Raw genomic sequence first — 16,354 nt, forward strand, 5'->3', positions numbered from 1 at the left:
AAAAAAAACACCCAAAACATTACAGCACATAGATAGAGCCAGTTGACTTAGATCTAAGAAAAATGAATGAAAAAGGCGCCATTACTGGCTGAAAGAAGACTGAAATTGCAGCTAGTGACAGCTGTTCCCTCCTTTCCTATCCTTACAACGCGTAACATGGGACGTCTTATTTTTACAACTTCTTGATCGAACAGACTGAGTTCGTGGATCTGGCTTCCATCCAAGGAGAATTCAGATGAACTCTCAGCAAGRATTGCTTGGGACTATAAGATCTCCTGGAGAGGAGAAGAGAGAAACCAACCTCACAGACCTGCAGTTGGAACAGTCTGATAGTGACTGTCACAACACACTTCAGAGCAACAAAAGTAGCAAGTTACTTAAGAGAAAAAAGACTGACCCATAACCTTAGCAGCCACATGAATTGAGACTGGCTGAGTCTGAAGAAAAAACACTGACTCCTGAGGGGTCCTTTGGCAGTTGATTCAACCTTAAAAAGCCATATAGCAGAGACCTAAAGTGGTCAGAAGCATGGGAGGCCCTGGCAGAAGGAGAAAGAAAGCAATTTTTTTTTCATTATCGAAAAGTGGAAATAAGCAAGAAGAAATGAAGACCAGTAAAATACGAAGAGACGTCCACTAGAGATAATGAGCACAAAGAATTCCCAGAGGGGAAGAATAAAATAGAAAAAAAACTTTAAAAAGGCCTTAAAAAAAAAGAAAAGAAAAGAAAAGAAAAAAGAAATACTGCATTACAGTCCAATTTGGCTCCACTGTATCACAGCATGCAGTTTTCTCTCCTTATTTTAGATAAATATTCCTTTCCATTTTGGCTATTAACAAATATCTTAAACATCACTACATAAGGGCTAGCTAACAGTACACATTCCTGACAAAACAGTCAGACCTGTTGGAGTTTTTGTGGGAATCTGACAAATCTAACGACTGGRGCTTTTTTAGTTAACCTAACTTCAGCAATTTTTTCAAGTAGGAAAAAGAAGAATGGCACATATAAATTGATTTAATCAGATAGAGAAAGACCAAGACAGAGACTTTTATCTTTAAGAGAAAGACTAAGATAGAGACTTACATTAGATAGGGAAGATAAAGAGAGGAAAASCCATGAATAATAGGAACACAGCCTTGTTCTGTAGATTTGGTGTAAGTTTCATAAAACATGATCTGTCTCACTCTGTAGATATCCATTACACACCATATCTTGTTTTAAGAAAACAATGGCCATAAGGATACTTATGCTTTTTTTTTTTTTTTTTTTTAAACACTGAATTTTGGTCTAAGGTAGGCCGATGGAACTATTCACCCAAATACCGGTTTTCAACCAAGCAGAGTCTTGCAGGATTGAATCCCCAGCATTGCAATGAAGCAATGTGTCTCAGTATGACTAATTAACCTAAATAACACAAAAAGATCTACAGCAGATTAAATAGACCACAGTTCCTAAATGTTAGCTGAGAAATTAGGCTGCAGTTCCAGCTGACTTTAATTCAGGTTCACTTTAAGCTAAYATAATTGCAGACTACTGCCAAAAGAAGATCACTTGCCATCCCCTGCTGTGTACTTTCTACTGCTGCCCTTGCCTTCTGAAGGGCATTCATTTGACCATATGGAAATCCTGATCAGTGAGCTAAAAATAAAATACTTCTCCCTTGCCTTCCTTTTTTGCACTTTAGTTTTCAGGCAGATCACTTCTTTGAGCCATCTTTCCATAAGGTCACATGAACACTACTGGCAGATAAAGAATGTAACAGGCACATAGACACAGACACAGAGCTGGACAAGGATACAACCACTCTGGTTAGGAAGTGTCATCATTTATGTTGGCTATAAGTGATTGTGGAATTCCAGCTGATGGAATCTTTCTAAGGATTCTAAAATTTTAATGGAATTGTTTCTGAAAGGCAGGAAAAAAAATAATAAAAAATACATTAAAATTGATTGATTTCTCAAGCATCAGGAAAAATGGACACATTTCTTAGACTCAGTCCTAGCCATRTTTTGTTTTAATATGTCTGACATTCATGTACTTCAAGTTTTTAAATAGGCATAAGCCACATATACAAACCGTTTAGTTTACAAGTTCACTTCCCATCTCAAACTGTACTGTACTCAGCATGACACCTATCCTTCCAGAATAGTTCTCATCCAAAGTACAGATCTGCTGTTTCATATTGTTTCACAATGTCAAACAAAGTGGAATTTAACTAAAAGGAAATATTTAAAAGACTGGAAGGCATGACTCAGTTATAAATAAAATATCTTATGAAATATATTGCTGAATAGCAAGGTACACAAAATCAGTAACAGTTCTTGAAATCTGGCACTAAACCTCAATCAATCCTTTCTTCAACAGGAATTACAACTTGACATACAAAAAAAATTAATCTGCTGCTCATATTAATCACTAGTCATTCAGYAGAGTGTTTAAATCCATTTATTTTCGTTGCAAGTTTTAGTTCATGTTTTTGTGTGAAAAAAAAAACTCATACACTCCATCTCACTCATGACTATTAAAAGTGAACCTAGGAGGAAAGAGAATGAGTGACAAACCACTTATTTAKCTGTTTCATTTCTGAACTTGCTTCCAACTACATCTATTCAAAAGCATGCTATGCTGTTGGAATTTTCTGTACACATCAAAATGCACTAAGTCAACGTATTCCCARAGCACATGATTGTATTTATGAACGTAAGCAAAGCAGTTCTTCAGAAAGTTAGTTTCGAATCTATGGCTTGCTACCTGGCAGCCCCAGATGTTTTTATCAACTTTGCTTTCCACCCATCAGTATATTCTGAAAGCTTTTAGCACAGCTGCTTATATTCAGATACTCACCTGCTAAATTCTGTGCTGTAGCTTCATTTGTGCAATATTTCATCCCATTTCATCTCACTCCATGAGCAGAAAACATACCCAAAAAAATCACCTCTGATACTCTGTACCAGTTCTAAGATGAATATGCTAGATAGCATTAGACACTATTACTTCAGAAATCAGAAAATAAGTTAATATAGGTTAAAAAACTGGCTCAGAAGAGTGAAAACATTCATATAAGTAGTTACTGCAATTAGTATATACCAGTTTAATAATGGCAAGAACATAGCCAAAATGTAAAAATTAAAAAAAAGAAAAAAAACACACCCGCAAAACCAATTTATAATCTAGAAAATAACTATGCATACAAAGCTGATAATAAAATATGTCTGAAAATTCAGTTATGCCAACACTGCACTTAAGTAACACAATCTATCTGTAACTGGTTGAAATCTTTCATTCCTTTTTTTWAAAAAAAAAAAAAAATCAACATTAACTTCTAAAACAGAAGTTTTTTGCTTTTTATTTTCCTTCTCCCCCAAAAGATATGGGGCAAGTATCCTATCATCTCCAAACAGAGGAAATCTTAAGTGTCCTCATTTTCCTTTTATGCTTTACTTTTCTACATCTTCTCTTTCCCCCAGTGCTTTGGGCAGCTTCTTTTTAAGTATTTTGTGGAGAGGGGGAATAACACGTATACATTGGAATGAAAACACTGAAAATAAGAATATTTCTTTCTTCTTCTTCTTTCTTACCTCCCTAAACCTGGGAAAAATTAGGATTATTTCAGTGTTCTGACTGTGGTAGATTCCAGCAAGTATGTTACCAAATCAATGTAAACTCAGCTCTTACCATAAACAGATACCATACTCTGAAGACAGATAGACATACACAAAATTGTAGCAACTACCCGACAACACACAGCTAGATTACACTTACCCGAAAGCCAATTCAGCTAATCAAGGGGTATCTAACAGAAGGACACATGCCTGATGAGTCTATGAAGAATTTGTTCCCCAAGATCAGGTAATCAGATAAGGAAAACCTCACACGTTTGCAGAGTGGGGTGAACAAGTATAGTGGAAGTTTAGATCTTGGCATATATTCTATTCACAGATTGAGAATTCACAAGCAGTTAGTACAAAAACAGACTCTGCAACAGGATGTGTACCAGTCTGACCATGTCTACATCTGCTGACAATAACTTACCCTTAGAACCCAGTGACATTTCGTTTTTCCTTTTACTCCTTAACTATCTTCTATGAAGCAAAACTGATATTGCCAACATACAAAGACTAACCAAAGATCATTCTTGCAGGCCTTGAAGCCTCCATAAAGTCAATAAAACTAACAAGCATTCCTAGATCCTGCTGAAATTACTGAACCTCTACTCCTACCAAACTCAAACTACATATTCATATCCAACCCTTTTAACTCTAATGTTTTACTTATCTTTTCTTTGATGACTTTTCCTTAAATCAGATAAGGTATTTTCAAATCTCTCCTTCCACTTTATTTTTTGTTTTTTGAAACTCCTGCCTTAGGACACTTACTGGAGTCAAAACTTCACTTTTCATTCACTCAGTAGCGCAAACAAGATAAACTATATAACCTCTTTTCCAAAAGCCGCCATGAGAATACATGGCCAGATACCAAAGAGGCTGCTGTCTGCGCAACTCAACACACATTTTCTTAGTAATTCATTCCTCAACTATAACTATATAGCAAGGTATCTTCTCAGTGGTCTCAATCTGCAGTATTTGAGAATTAATACTTTACTTGTAAACCCACAAAATACCCATCTTCTGTTTTTTGATCTAAATAGCTCTATAAATAAAAGCTTGCAGGTATAGAAATATTTGAAACAATAAAGTCAGCAAGTAGCTAGACAACTACTCAAATTTTTAACACAGACATCTGAGAAGAAGCAAACTAGAACAATCGATGTTCCAGTGTTTCTAACCTATGATTCATACAAGACTCCAGCAGCTATAAGCCACAGTGAAGAAACAATCATAAGATCCACTGCCACTGTGAGGAAAGCATTCAAGAATACCCAAGTGGCTGACACCACTAATAGAGCAAACGAACGCATACTGTCAGTACTTCTCTTAGTAAGTGCTATGTTCTGCAACTTGACAACTTCAGAAATTAAGTCATCTCCATCTTCAAATAATCATTTCTTGATGCTGACAAATTTGCCAAATCTCTGCCCCATCTCTATTCAGTCATTTGTCTCAGGAGAAGCACAGAACTTTTTTTGAAACAGACACTTGACAGGTAGAAGAAAAACAGACAGAGTACCTGAAGCATTTCGGGTTTTATACCTCGATAAATTAGAGACTCAAACTAGTTCTCTTTATCAAAAAATCAAACAAAAATATATGCAGATTCAGTTAGCTCTGTCAAAAATATCTACAGATAATAAATTTACAGAACATGACAAGATCATCAGAGTCACTCAACATGCAAATCAGCTTGCTTTCTTTTTTTTTTTTTTTCCTCCAAGACCATCCAGTCAGTATGCACTACAGGTGACATTTAGTCATCCTTTTTCTCAACACACCTAAAGTAACTAGAAGAGAGATAACAGAATACAACTGAACATTATGATGACATACAGCTCTCATAAAATGTATGAGAGGCATGCATCAAAATCTGGTTCCTTCAACTTCAGAAGTCAAAGTCATAAATTTCCCACTACATATGTGAAACCAGCAAGTCTTGTCAGATGTTGTAGAAATCCATATGACAAACACAGAACAATTAAACTTTAAGATTCATACATTCAACTTGAAGGAAAAGTGTCAGAAGGCTATGAGAAATGTGTGTCATGTTTGGCTGGATTTCCAACCAGCCACCCAAGCTTTTGTCATGAGGCCAACAGTATGATACTGACTCTAGTATTTGCCTGGAACATATTACAATTGTACCCTAAAAATTTCTAGGTATAACATTAAATGCTAGCATGCACTCTTAAGGTCCCTTGCATTTGAGGAGCTTTGCTTATTTTAGAGACTATTTATGCCTGTGTTTGAACAGTTTAGTAAACGAAACTAACTCCCAAAACATTTCTGTGTAAGAATTAAGCAGTTTCCACAGTCGAAGATATTTTGCTCTAGGATCAACTTATTTTGGTTAATAATCTTGCTACAGAATATTTAGAGCATCTACCAAAGGTACCTGGTAAATTGATACTTGTGTTAAAAAAAAATTTGATCAAGTAGTACTTCACTGATGGGATTATTTTATGCTATGTTTTAAAGTCTGAATGTTCTATGTATCCAGATTTAGCATAATGTAAATATACTCTATTATGCAAATAAGGTGTACATGTAGGTAAACTGTAACTAAGCAAAACTGTTAAAAAAACAAACAAAAAAAACAGACTTTATGTTGGAAGACAATGCTCCAAATAAACTTAGGAACTCAGCTGTACATTTTAAGAACCAAGTACCAAGTATACACACAAGTAAGAAAGAATGTAGCACAAGAAAAGAAAAGCACAGAGGCAGTACAATCAGGAACAGCATTAATACTCTCATTTTGATATGCAGAGCACACAAGGCAGTGCATCAAGATTCAGGTCACCAGTTAGAATGGAAAATGCACAGAAACTGTATTCTGCTTTTGAAACACCCTCTACCATTTGTACTACCGATACTGATGACCAAACATTACCTGGCAGCAAGTAATTCTGTCATGTTTCAGAGTCACAGTGCAACAAACTTAGTGGTTTGTAGTCATTACTTATCAGAAAGGAATTTAAATGGGAAAAATTACTTTCTCCTGCTCAGGGAATACAAACTAAGCAACAATCATCCACCTATCTAATGGGCAAGAAATGCACACTCAACCTGTAATGTTTTAGACTAAAAGTAGAAATTTCACATGCTAAGCCTAAGCATCTTCAGATAGCCATTTTACTCTAGTTAACTAGATATGTTAACCAGATATGAAAAAAAAATATTCATTGCCTCCCAGCTGTGTAGTCATTCATAGGAGACAGGATTGGGCTTTGTTTTTTTACAGAGCTCATTATTAATAAATATAGTTTCACATATTTATAAAAATCTTCTAGTAATTTGTATTTTAGTTTCTTTCYCTTCTCTTATTTACAAGCTTCCTATTCTACTGCTGTGTAAAAAAAAACACAAAAACAACAAAAGCACTTGGGTCTATTTTTCTGTTGTATGCTGAAAAATAAAGTAACTTTTCCATTGCTTGTTATAGCAATCTTAACATTAGTTGTAGTTGTAAAAATATTTCTTTAACACCAATATATATATATATATATATATATATATATGGATATATACAAACAAGCATTCATTTCAAAGTTGCAGTAAGAATTATTTGAAGAGACACCTTCAAAGAGAAGATACAGTAAGTACTAATCCTGAAATTATTTGGTGGTCAGTATTATAAATTGAAGGAAAAAAAGAAAAAGCAGAAAAACAACAACTTGCTGCTCTTTTTCCTAAAATTAAGTTATAGTTCACCTCTATTGTGACCATAATTAATAAACTTCATTATAGTTCACAGATACAGGTGTAATATCCACACCAAAAACAATTCTAAACACAAGCACAGCCTGTCGAGGCAGAACTGTGAGAACTCTGATGACAAACCTATCTGCACAATACGTAGTCTGCATTCCTACCTCCTGCATTGTCTCCTCTTCTGTAGACCAAGTTTATACTATATAAATACTTTTGGTAAGGGGAGAGTTAACTAAGGATACAATTCTTATGAGCAACCCTATAACAACAAACTTGTAGGATATATATAATGAAAGCTTGAGAAAATTACTCTTGGAGAGAAAGAGAACCACAACTCTTGGTGTATTATAGACTAAAATAAATAAATAAATAAATAAAAATAATAAAAAAATCTGTCCTGAAGTGTTCAGACTGTGGATCATCTGTGCAGCAGATGCAGAAACAACTCGGGTCCGGCAGGATTACTAGCAGGAACCTATCTCTGTGAGAACATAACATATCTGAACTGGCTTTGGAGGCAGCCAGTATAGCTGCCTTTCTGCAGCCCAGAATCCTAACTCGCAAGCATTGTATGATCTAAACCGACACTGCAGAGATGGTTTTTCTGTCTCCTCGTTGAGATAGATACACACATATATATATATGTGCAAGTGCAGAGACCACAGTAATTCTAGATTCAGCTGAGATCCAGATGAACACTAGCTCAAATCCTACATGGCTAGCTCCACATGGAGTCACAGCCCTTCAATAAATTCCTCAAGGCTAAAGTCTAGGTGGTTTATTTAGGCCAGCTGTAGTGACTACACAGATTTAGTTGAGAGCCAGCGCTGCACCTACCTTCATAAGACTTCCCATCAAAAAAAAGACTATACAAACACATCAAGTAGAGAAACTACCATCTTCATAAAGTTAGAACAGGCAAATTATTATCAGCCAAGTAAAACTGATTCTTCCAGAGCCAATGACACACTTATAACACATATACTCCAGKGAATCCATATAAATAGTTTATTAATTCAGTTGTAGAGCTACAAGCAGGCTGACCTCACAGCTACAAGTTGAGCTGTGCTTGAGCTAATAAAGCTTCCTGGAATTTATTGCACTAAAGTTCAGTTGAGAGATCTGCTCTCTGTGAAATCCTAAGGATCAGTACCTATGCGTAGCTAACAAGCCTGGATGGACACAAGCGAACTGTTCGTGCAAATGTTAATGTTGGCTGGCTCTGTACTGCCTATTTCTACCACATGAATTATTCCAACTCCTCTTTATCATAAGCATAAGGAAGAGTAGACTGCAGTAAAACGCAAAACACAGTGCCACCGTGCTCCCCACTGCATGCTATAGTTAAAATCATTCTTATTACAAAATCATCTAGAAAGAGGTTTGGCACATAGTAGGTTGATGGCRAAAAAGTCTTTTTGAACAACAGTAGTGCTGCCACAATTCTCAAACTTAGGTTCTCAAGGCACTCTTTGGATATGGCAGCAACTGTCAGCCCCCGGACAACACACACACACCTTTCAGCTTCCCAAGCCAGGATGCTACCCCTTACATATCACTCCATATGGACACACCTTCACACAAATCTTAATAGCATTTTTCTTACATTAACACACATGTGCCCTGCTTATCTCTTTGAGTCTGAAATTTAAGTACATCTGCAGACATCAAAAGGTTACATGCAGAGTTATAGCAGCCAGTGCTGACAGAGGCAAAACTGAGAGCAGTTGCTGCCCAAMCATATTGAAGAGATTCCTGTTCCATGCTCACCACACACCAGCTAAAATAAATTAGCTGATTTACAGAAAATTAAAAACTTTTCAAGCAATATCAAAAAAACTTGCAGAGTAATTGCAAAAAGTGCAAATTGGAATCCCATCCTTATATTTCTTATGTACTACATAGACATAATTATGAGTAAATAAAACAATTACCAGACACCTCCATCTGTCCAAACAAAAAACAGTTCAAGTTTGTAAATCTCAGTTGTTTACACATACACAAAAATATGACCCGTGAGAGCCAAGATAGAGGATGGCTTGTGAGACATGGAACTGTGCTTTCCAACTAGTAGCTGATTATTCAAAACCCGAGATACTGGTTACTATCCCACTGTCCAAAGACAAGTATCAGCCAGCCAAGAAGCTTGCTTGGCTGACTGATCAGCCCCTGCTCTCACAGACAAGCGGTATACAACAGCTTAGTGACAGCATACAAAAGAAAAGAGACACAGCGGACATCAGTGTCAACAAGTGAAAGTGTGTGGGAAGCCAACTGCTCTGACCTGCTGTTAAGTGAAGTTGTTCAGTGGCCCACCTACAAGACTTACATACTCCCAAGTTAGTCTATTGCTTTCAGTTGTTAAAGCAGAAATAATTTAAGCATGAACAATTAACTCTGCTCTCAGAATAGATTTATTTGCCCAGTAAGCACTAACTGCAGCTTTGTGTGTGTGTGTGTGTGTGTGTGTGTGTGTGTGTACGGAGATCATCAGCAGGGAAAAACTTGCCACATGTGAAAAATTCTCATCTTTTTCAAAAAAAAGAAAAAAAAACAAAAGAAAAAGAGGCACATTGAATATAACTAATTAATTTAATTCTGGTTTTATTTCTAGACAGAAATGCCATCAGAAGAACTAAGCTTCAGTCTCCTGTAGGGATGATTAGGAAGTTTGCTTTCACAAGCAAATGTGATAAAACTTCAGTGTCTGATAAACTTGTTACAATTAAGTTCCAGTTTTCTGTACTAAAGTCAGGTTCAGGCCACTTTCTAAACGTTAACACCTCACAAAACACCTCACAGGCAGCTACTGTATTTCTAACTCACTAACATAGTTGTTAGAACTTCAGCTGTTGTCAACCAGTTCTACCACACATGAACTTAGAACAATTTCACTTGGGTAAAGATTCTTTAACCAGATTACCAATCAGCTTGAAGTGAACCATGAACAGACCCCTTGTTAGGCAGAAATGAAGACAAAATACCATGGACAGAAAAGTCAATTACATTTATCACTATTCCTTGCTAACAACTACAAACAGCCAAGAAACGCAGAACAATGTCTGTCAGAACTATTCTCTTTGACAAACTCAAGAAATTATCAGAAGCATTGAGATACTGTTTATTTTAGAATTCAGTACAGTCCTCCTTCATTCCCTGTGTCAGTAGAAGCCAGGAATAATTGCACACTAAATTCTGATTAGAATCCCCTACCACACTCAAAAAACAAACAAACAAACAAGAAAAACTCTCTTTTCAACTGCCTCTCAATTTTCCCTCTATTATTTTTCCCTTTCCTATCTTACAGATCATTCAAGCCTTWAAAAAAAAAAATCTTACTGAATTTCATATATAAAAAGCAGCTATTCTTAAAACTTTACATAGCTGATGCTCTTCCCAAGAAAAGTTTTCAGCTAACAAAGAAATAGCCTTTTCTTTAGAAACAGTAGTATTTCTGATTTTCTGTTGACRAATGTTTGGAGAGCAGATTATTTTCAATTTGCTCTTGCTTCCATTGACAGAACAGCTTTGGAAGGACTATGAAAGACTAGGTTACCAGGGCATTATGAAAGCATTAATGGCAAGTCAGAAGAAGTTAGAGAAATAAAATTCTTCAGTCGTACGTCAAAAACTCACACTCTGGTAAGTCACTCTACCATTTTTACAGTACTTTACATTAAAAAAGGAAAAAAACATATAGCAAACAGCTCACGTAAACTCTTCACCTGTCACAGACAATAACTAAAGATTTGCTGGAAAGGCTACAAAAGTTAAAAGTAGTTTACACTGCCATAAAATACTGTACAACCTTCTCTTTTAATCATTTTCAGGGGTAAATGAACAGCTAGTCTTTCTAAATATTCATCTTTATCATCTGCTGAAAGGCCAACAAAAAATGCCAACTAAGGATAAGTATTTCTCTTTTTCTGAAAAGTGATTTCCATTAAGCAGCTTGATCTAACAGACAAATCTGACAAGAAAGAAAACAGTTAAGCTGCATGTAAACAGAAAGAAACGAGTTTTTGTTATGAAGTTATCTCCATTATTTTATCATAAAAAGATGTTTAAAAGGCAGATAAAAATGTTTCTTTGACCAGAAATATTATATATGACAACAGTCAACTCTAAGCATTAGATCCCCAAATTAAGAATAGTGGCAATTAAGCATTACTAAATTGAAGTTTTCAACTCACACTCTAAAGTTACTGTAAAAGGAAACTGGATGCAGAATCTATTTTCTTCMCATCTTTAACTATACAAGTATCAGACAATATTACACACAGCCCACACCACAGATAAGAAAATACTCTTCGACAAATGGTGTAATAAATATCAGAATTTGTCAGCATACTTAGAGACAGTTGAGGTATTTCCACTTAAAACACAAAAAACATCTTTCTGAATCGTGCTTAGACGTAATAATAACAGAAAGCTAAGATATTTTCTACAATTACTGAGATATTTGGGTAAATATTATCCACACAAGCATTTCAAATTGCATTACTTAATAAACAAAGCACATACCACTCTGGCTGCTCTTTCCTGAGATTCACACTTCCTGCAAAACCAAGGTCCAGTGGGTACTTGAACAATTCCATAGCAAGCTGTTTTGAACAAGATAAAATATTTCAGCAAATATAAGCAGCGCTACAGTATAACTAATACTAAGCTCTTCTATAACATTCATATTGTAGATCTCAAATCATTTTACCCAAGTAAGTTGACATCTATACACTGTACATGAAATCCTACCAAAATGCCACCAGAAATAAAGTACAACACACTTCCACTTAAAAATATATATATTCATTATGAGTAAATAAAAAGACCGATGACCTTGAGAAGTAATATAATCATTCAAAAGCAGCAGATGTTTGATATACAATCTGCTTTGCTATTTATTTACTAGCATAATGTGTAAAACAGCTTTACAATAACAAACATCTGTCGTTTGTTGTTAAGTGCTTTTAAGAGAAAACTAAAAGGAATTAACAAATCTCAGTTTCTCRTAATACATTCATATACTTGATTTCAATCAAGTTTTCCTACACTTTTTGAGTAACATAACTGATCTTAAATAGGCAATAAGAAACTGGACAAAGTTTGAAAGTTTGTTTTTCTCTTCTAAAAATTCACATAGAGCTGCAAATATGACCTAAATGGAGCATCGCCGCTAGGGTCAGAGTGAACAATATCCAGCCTAAAAAAAATAAATTCTTACAAAAGAGAATTTGAGATATGCAGTTTTCTCTGCAAGACTGTTACCTGTGTTTTTATAGGATATAATAAAAAAGAGGTTTGAAAGGAAATTCCACAGAAAGAGTTTTTAAAGTTCATGTTTGGTATGCATGGATCAAAACTAAGAACTGTTGATGCATAAAGCTACAAGAATACAAGTAGTGAGTTTATTCAAATATCTGCGTAAGTTTTATGACTAATACCTACAAGGAAGTCAAAGTTTTTTCCTCAAAAATATAGCTTGAATCTGTTATTGTACTTTTAATCTCAATTACCTTATTGTATTTTCTTTATATAGAATTGCTGGTTTAACTGTGTTACTAACCCTTAAAAAAAGAAAGAAAGAAAAAGAAAGAGAGAGCTGATAAATCAGCAGTTAAGAGAAAAAGCAAAGATGGAATTAGTATCCACTAGTAACTGGTTTATGTTAGCCTGAAGGCGAGGGGGGAAGGGGAAGGGAAGGAGGAGGAGGAAGTAATGCTGTAGGAATAGTATTGTGTCATATAACACATCTGGCTAATACACCTTTCCTTCTACAAAGAAAAGTCAACTAAATTATTTCCTATTAGATGCATAAATATAGTCATTCTAAGATCAGTTGTCAGATTTCAAATACACTATTCAAGTACTGACAGACCAAACTATCTTGATAACTTCTTTTTACTGTACAATAAAGTTCTTTTAACATTAAAGAAAACATCTTGWTTTAGTTGCATTTATATTAAGTACAGATGGGGGGGACTTCGAATTCCTTTTTAGAGATTAAGTGGGGGGCTCTGAATGTGCAATCACACATTTAAATTAGCAAGAGACGGTGCAGAGTAAGAACCTAATTATAGACCTCAACTCAAGAGACAGGGTTGGCAATTAGATCCAAGCAACACAAGTTGGGCAAGGGCACAAAGTTCAAGTGAAGTTTTTACACTCTGTTACATCTGCAGATATATCTGGAGCCTAAAAAAAGAAAAACCACCACAGGTTTGCACTCTGACATGCTGCAATATTCTCTATATTCCATGCCTTCCTTAGGTTTATACTTCTACTACTATATGAAGCTCTAAACACACAAAGAGATTTTGTCCTCCACAACTTGCCAATGGCTCAATTTTGAAGAGAAGATTCTTCTGAACCAATTAAAAAAATTACTGCAGTTCAGAAAGTCTCATGAGTAATACTCATGCCTGGATTCCAAAGGAAAACTACCAGTTTTGATCACAAGGACTACCCATTTTAATCACCCTATGGAAAGAAATTTTAAAGTGGACATGCCTCCTCTATCACATTAATGTGACACATCAGATTCAATGTGTAGCACATTAATGATACAGTAAATCAAGAAATACAGTTCTTTCTTTCTCCAAACCTCTACCACAGCACCTAGCTGCAGAAGAAGCAGTATTTTGCACACTTACTTTCAGACTCAAATCCAGATTTGGACCTGCATTTAAAAAAAGAAGAACAATACGCTTGTACCCAATTTACTGAAGTCTCTTCCTACATGAGAAGCACTTCCTAAAACAGGCTTTCGTTGTCCATCACTTCACCTTTGTTGTACCACACTTCAGCTCCATGGGTACTGGAGTGTTAGAACACCAAATTCGCTCACAGAATTCTCTCACAGATACTATTAGTGGGGCTCTAGACACAAATAAAGATGCCCAAGATAATACAAGAATAATATTAGTATAGGTAGGATTTCTGAAAGTATTCATACTGGGGGAGGGGTGTCAATATTCCAAAATTCACAAAAGCAAAGAGTTAGCTTACTGGTTAACAATACTTTGCTGTTAAGACAGCAGAATACCAACTGATTCATAACCAGACTAATTTCATATACCCTGTTCTCTCTGACTTCAATCTGACATTAATAGGAATAATTGATTTTTTTGCAGATCTCCTTAAGTTGTGACTAATTCCTAATTATTTCTTGCCAGTTTATAAAGGAACATATACCTAAAGTAAATGGTCTTTATACTGTGTTATCTTCAACACAAGTCATATATTATTAAACTGAGCACGAGACATGTCAGCACTGTTTTCACATATGCTAGCTATCCAGGCTAACTAACTGGATTTAGGATTTTATCTTTGTCTCTCCTCCAATTTGTTCACCATCTACTGAATTCACCTGATTGGGAGTTGATGCAAAGACAGTACCATGTTACTCCTTATTTCTGCTACCCATTTAAAGCAAAAGCCATCATAACTTCCTTTTTTTTTTTTTTTTAATATAAACAGCAGAATCCAGTCTCTCCCTTTGCTCTCAAAAGAAGGGTCAACCCACTGACAGAAACAAAACAATCACACATACACAGAACATGCCAGCTCCTGAGCTGAGCTGGAAACCAACCAAACAGCTTCCACTAATCCAAACAAATCCAGCACCAGCCATTAAGGCTAGCACCCTCCCCCTGCAGAACCACAACAGGAAGTCTCTTCATCTAACAGGCAACATCAGCCAAATGACATTCAAGGAAAGGCAGGCGGAGGAAGAAATCACATGACAGCTAAGTCTTTCTTACATACTGCTGTATCCCGTTTCTAAAAACTTTCCTTGTTTTCAGTCTGCCCCTCAAATAGTTTTTTTTTAATTATTATTATTTTGGGTGAAATAGGTTTGCGAAAGGCAGCAGGGACTGAGCATAGGAAGAAAGAAACAAAGCAGTAACTGCCAGAATAGAGATTAATAAGTTATGGAAAGAAGGAATGGAGTTTTACCTTGGCTTTGGACCGGTACAGCTGAAATTGTTAACAGGATGCAAAGACAGATTGGGAAGATAAATATACAAAATGAAAAGAGGAGAAAGAGGAGGASAAAAAAAGACCAAAAGATAAGGGGGGGTCTCCTTCTAATAGTCATGATACAAGAAGTCTCGCATAGGGGAAAGGACAGACAGACTGGAAGGCTACAGGATGACAGGACGGGCCAAACCAGAAAGCGCATGGCAGCAGACACGGGGAGATAACAAGCAGGAGCTCCGTTCGGGGCGGGGGGAAGAGGGAGAGGAAACAGGCGCAAGAGAAGGGGAGAGGGAACACCAGGAAGGAAGTAGCGAGGCTGGAGGCCGGGCCAGGCGACCTGGCACTCGCTCGCCTACTCACCTTGATGCACTGCGACATTGCAGCCGTGCCCGTCGCAGTAGACGAGCGGGTTCTCGGCCCAGCCCCTCTCGTCGGAGCACACGCAGCAGCCGCCGATCATCTCCTTCATGCTATTGGAGAACTCGCCCTCCAGTGACACAGGCAGCAGCAGCGGCTCGCTAGAGACCATCTAAGGGTTAAAAACACCGTCGTCAACAACACACACGCGCGCACACACACTCTATCCTCTGCCTGCCCCCTCCCCCGGCGGTGTCTCCCCTCAGTCACTCAGCCGCCGCCGCCGCCACCGCCGCCACGGCAATGATCTAGGGCCCATGACGGCTGACTGAGAGTCTCTTCTCGCCCCCGCCCGACCAACCGGCCAGGCTGTGTCAGTCACGCCAGCACAGGGGGGCAGCCCGGCGGCAGTACAGTGAGGAGGGCACCCCGCAGCAGGCAGGCAGGCAGGCAGGCAGGCGGCGGAGCGGAGCGGGGCCGGCGCGCAGGCGCACTGCGCGCCCCTGCAGGCAAGGCCGCGGCCTGGGCCTCCTCGCGATGGTTCACCAGCCGCCCGCGGCGCGTGAGCCGTTCGCGCTCCCCCCGCCCCCCAACGGCTCCAACGGCCGCGCCGAGAGAGCGTGCGCGAGCGGCGCCCCGCAGGACCGCCCGCCCGCCCTCGCCTCGCCCCCCTCCCGCGTGAGAGCGCG

The 16,354-nt window shown here is 37.5% G+C and overlaps 1 protein-coding gene across 5 annotated transcripts in view; it reads right to left on the reverse strand.

Moving 5' to 3' along the window:
- The window catches only part of MLLT10 (MLLT10 histone lysine methyltransferase DOT1L cofactor), a 138,740-nt gene that overhangs the window by 111,566 nt on the left and 10,820 nt on the right, over nucleotides 1–16,354 (reverse strand). For 2 of the 5 annotated variants that reach the window (XM_085318347.1, XM_085318348.1), the window contains exons 1-2: nucleotides 15,669–16,240; nucleotides 11,853–11,932 (exon numbers count right to left, since the gene is read on the reverse strand). In XM_085318347.1, coding sequence (XP_085174473.1) covers nucleotides 11,853–11,932; nucleotides 15,669–15,837 — 249 coding nt within the window. In that variant the 5' untranslated portion in view covers nucleotides 15,838–16,240. Of the gene's footprint in view, nucleotides 1–11,852; nucleotides 11,933–15,668; nucleotides 16,242–16,354 lie in introns of those variants that run through there. The other 3 variants (XM_085318345.1, XM_085318349.1, XM_085318350.1) reach the window with 3 other exon arrangements.

The sequence above is a fragment of the Rhea americana genome, unplaced genomic scaffold (genome assembly GCF_003343005.1).
Source record: "Rhea americana isolate MKP2758 unplaced genomic scaffold, rheAme1 scaffold_53, whole genome shotgun sequence".
NCBI classification, from domain to species: domain Eukaryota; kingdom Metazoa; phylum Chordata; class Aves; order Rheiformes; family Rheidae; genus Rhea; species Rhea americana.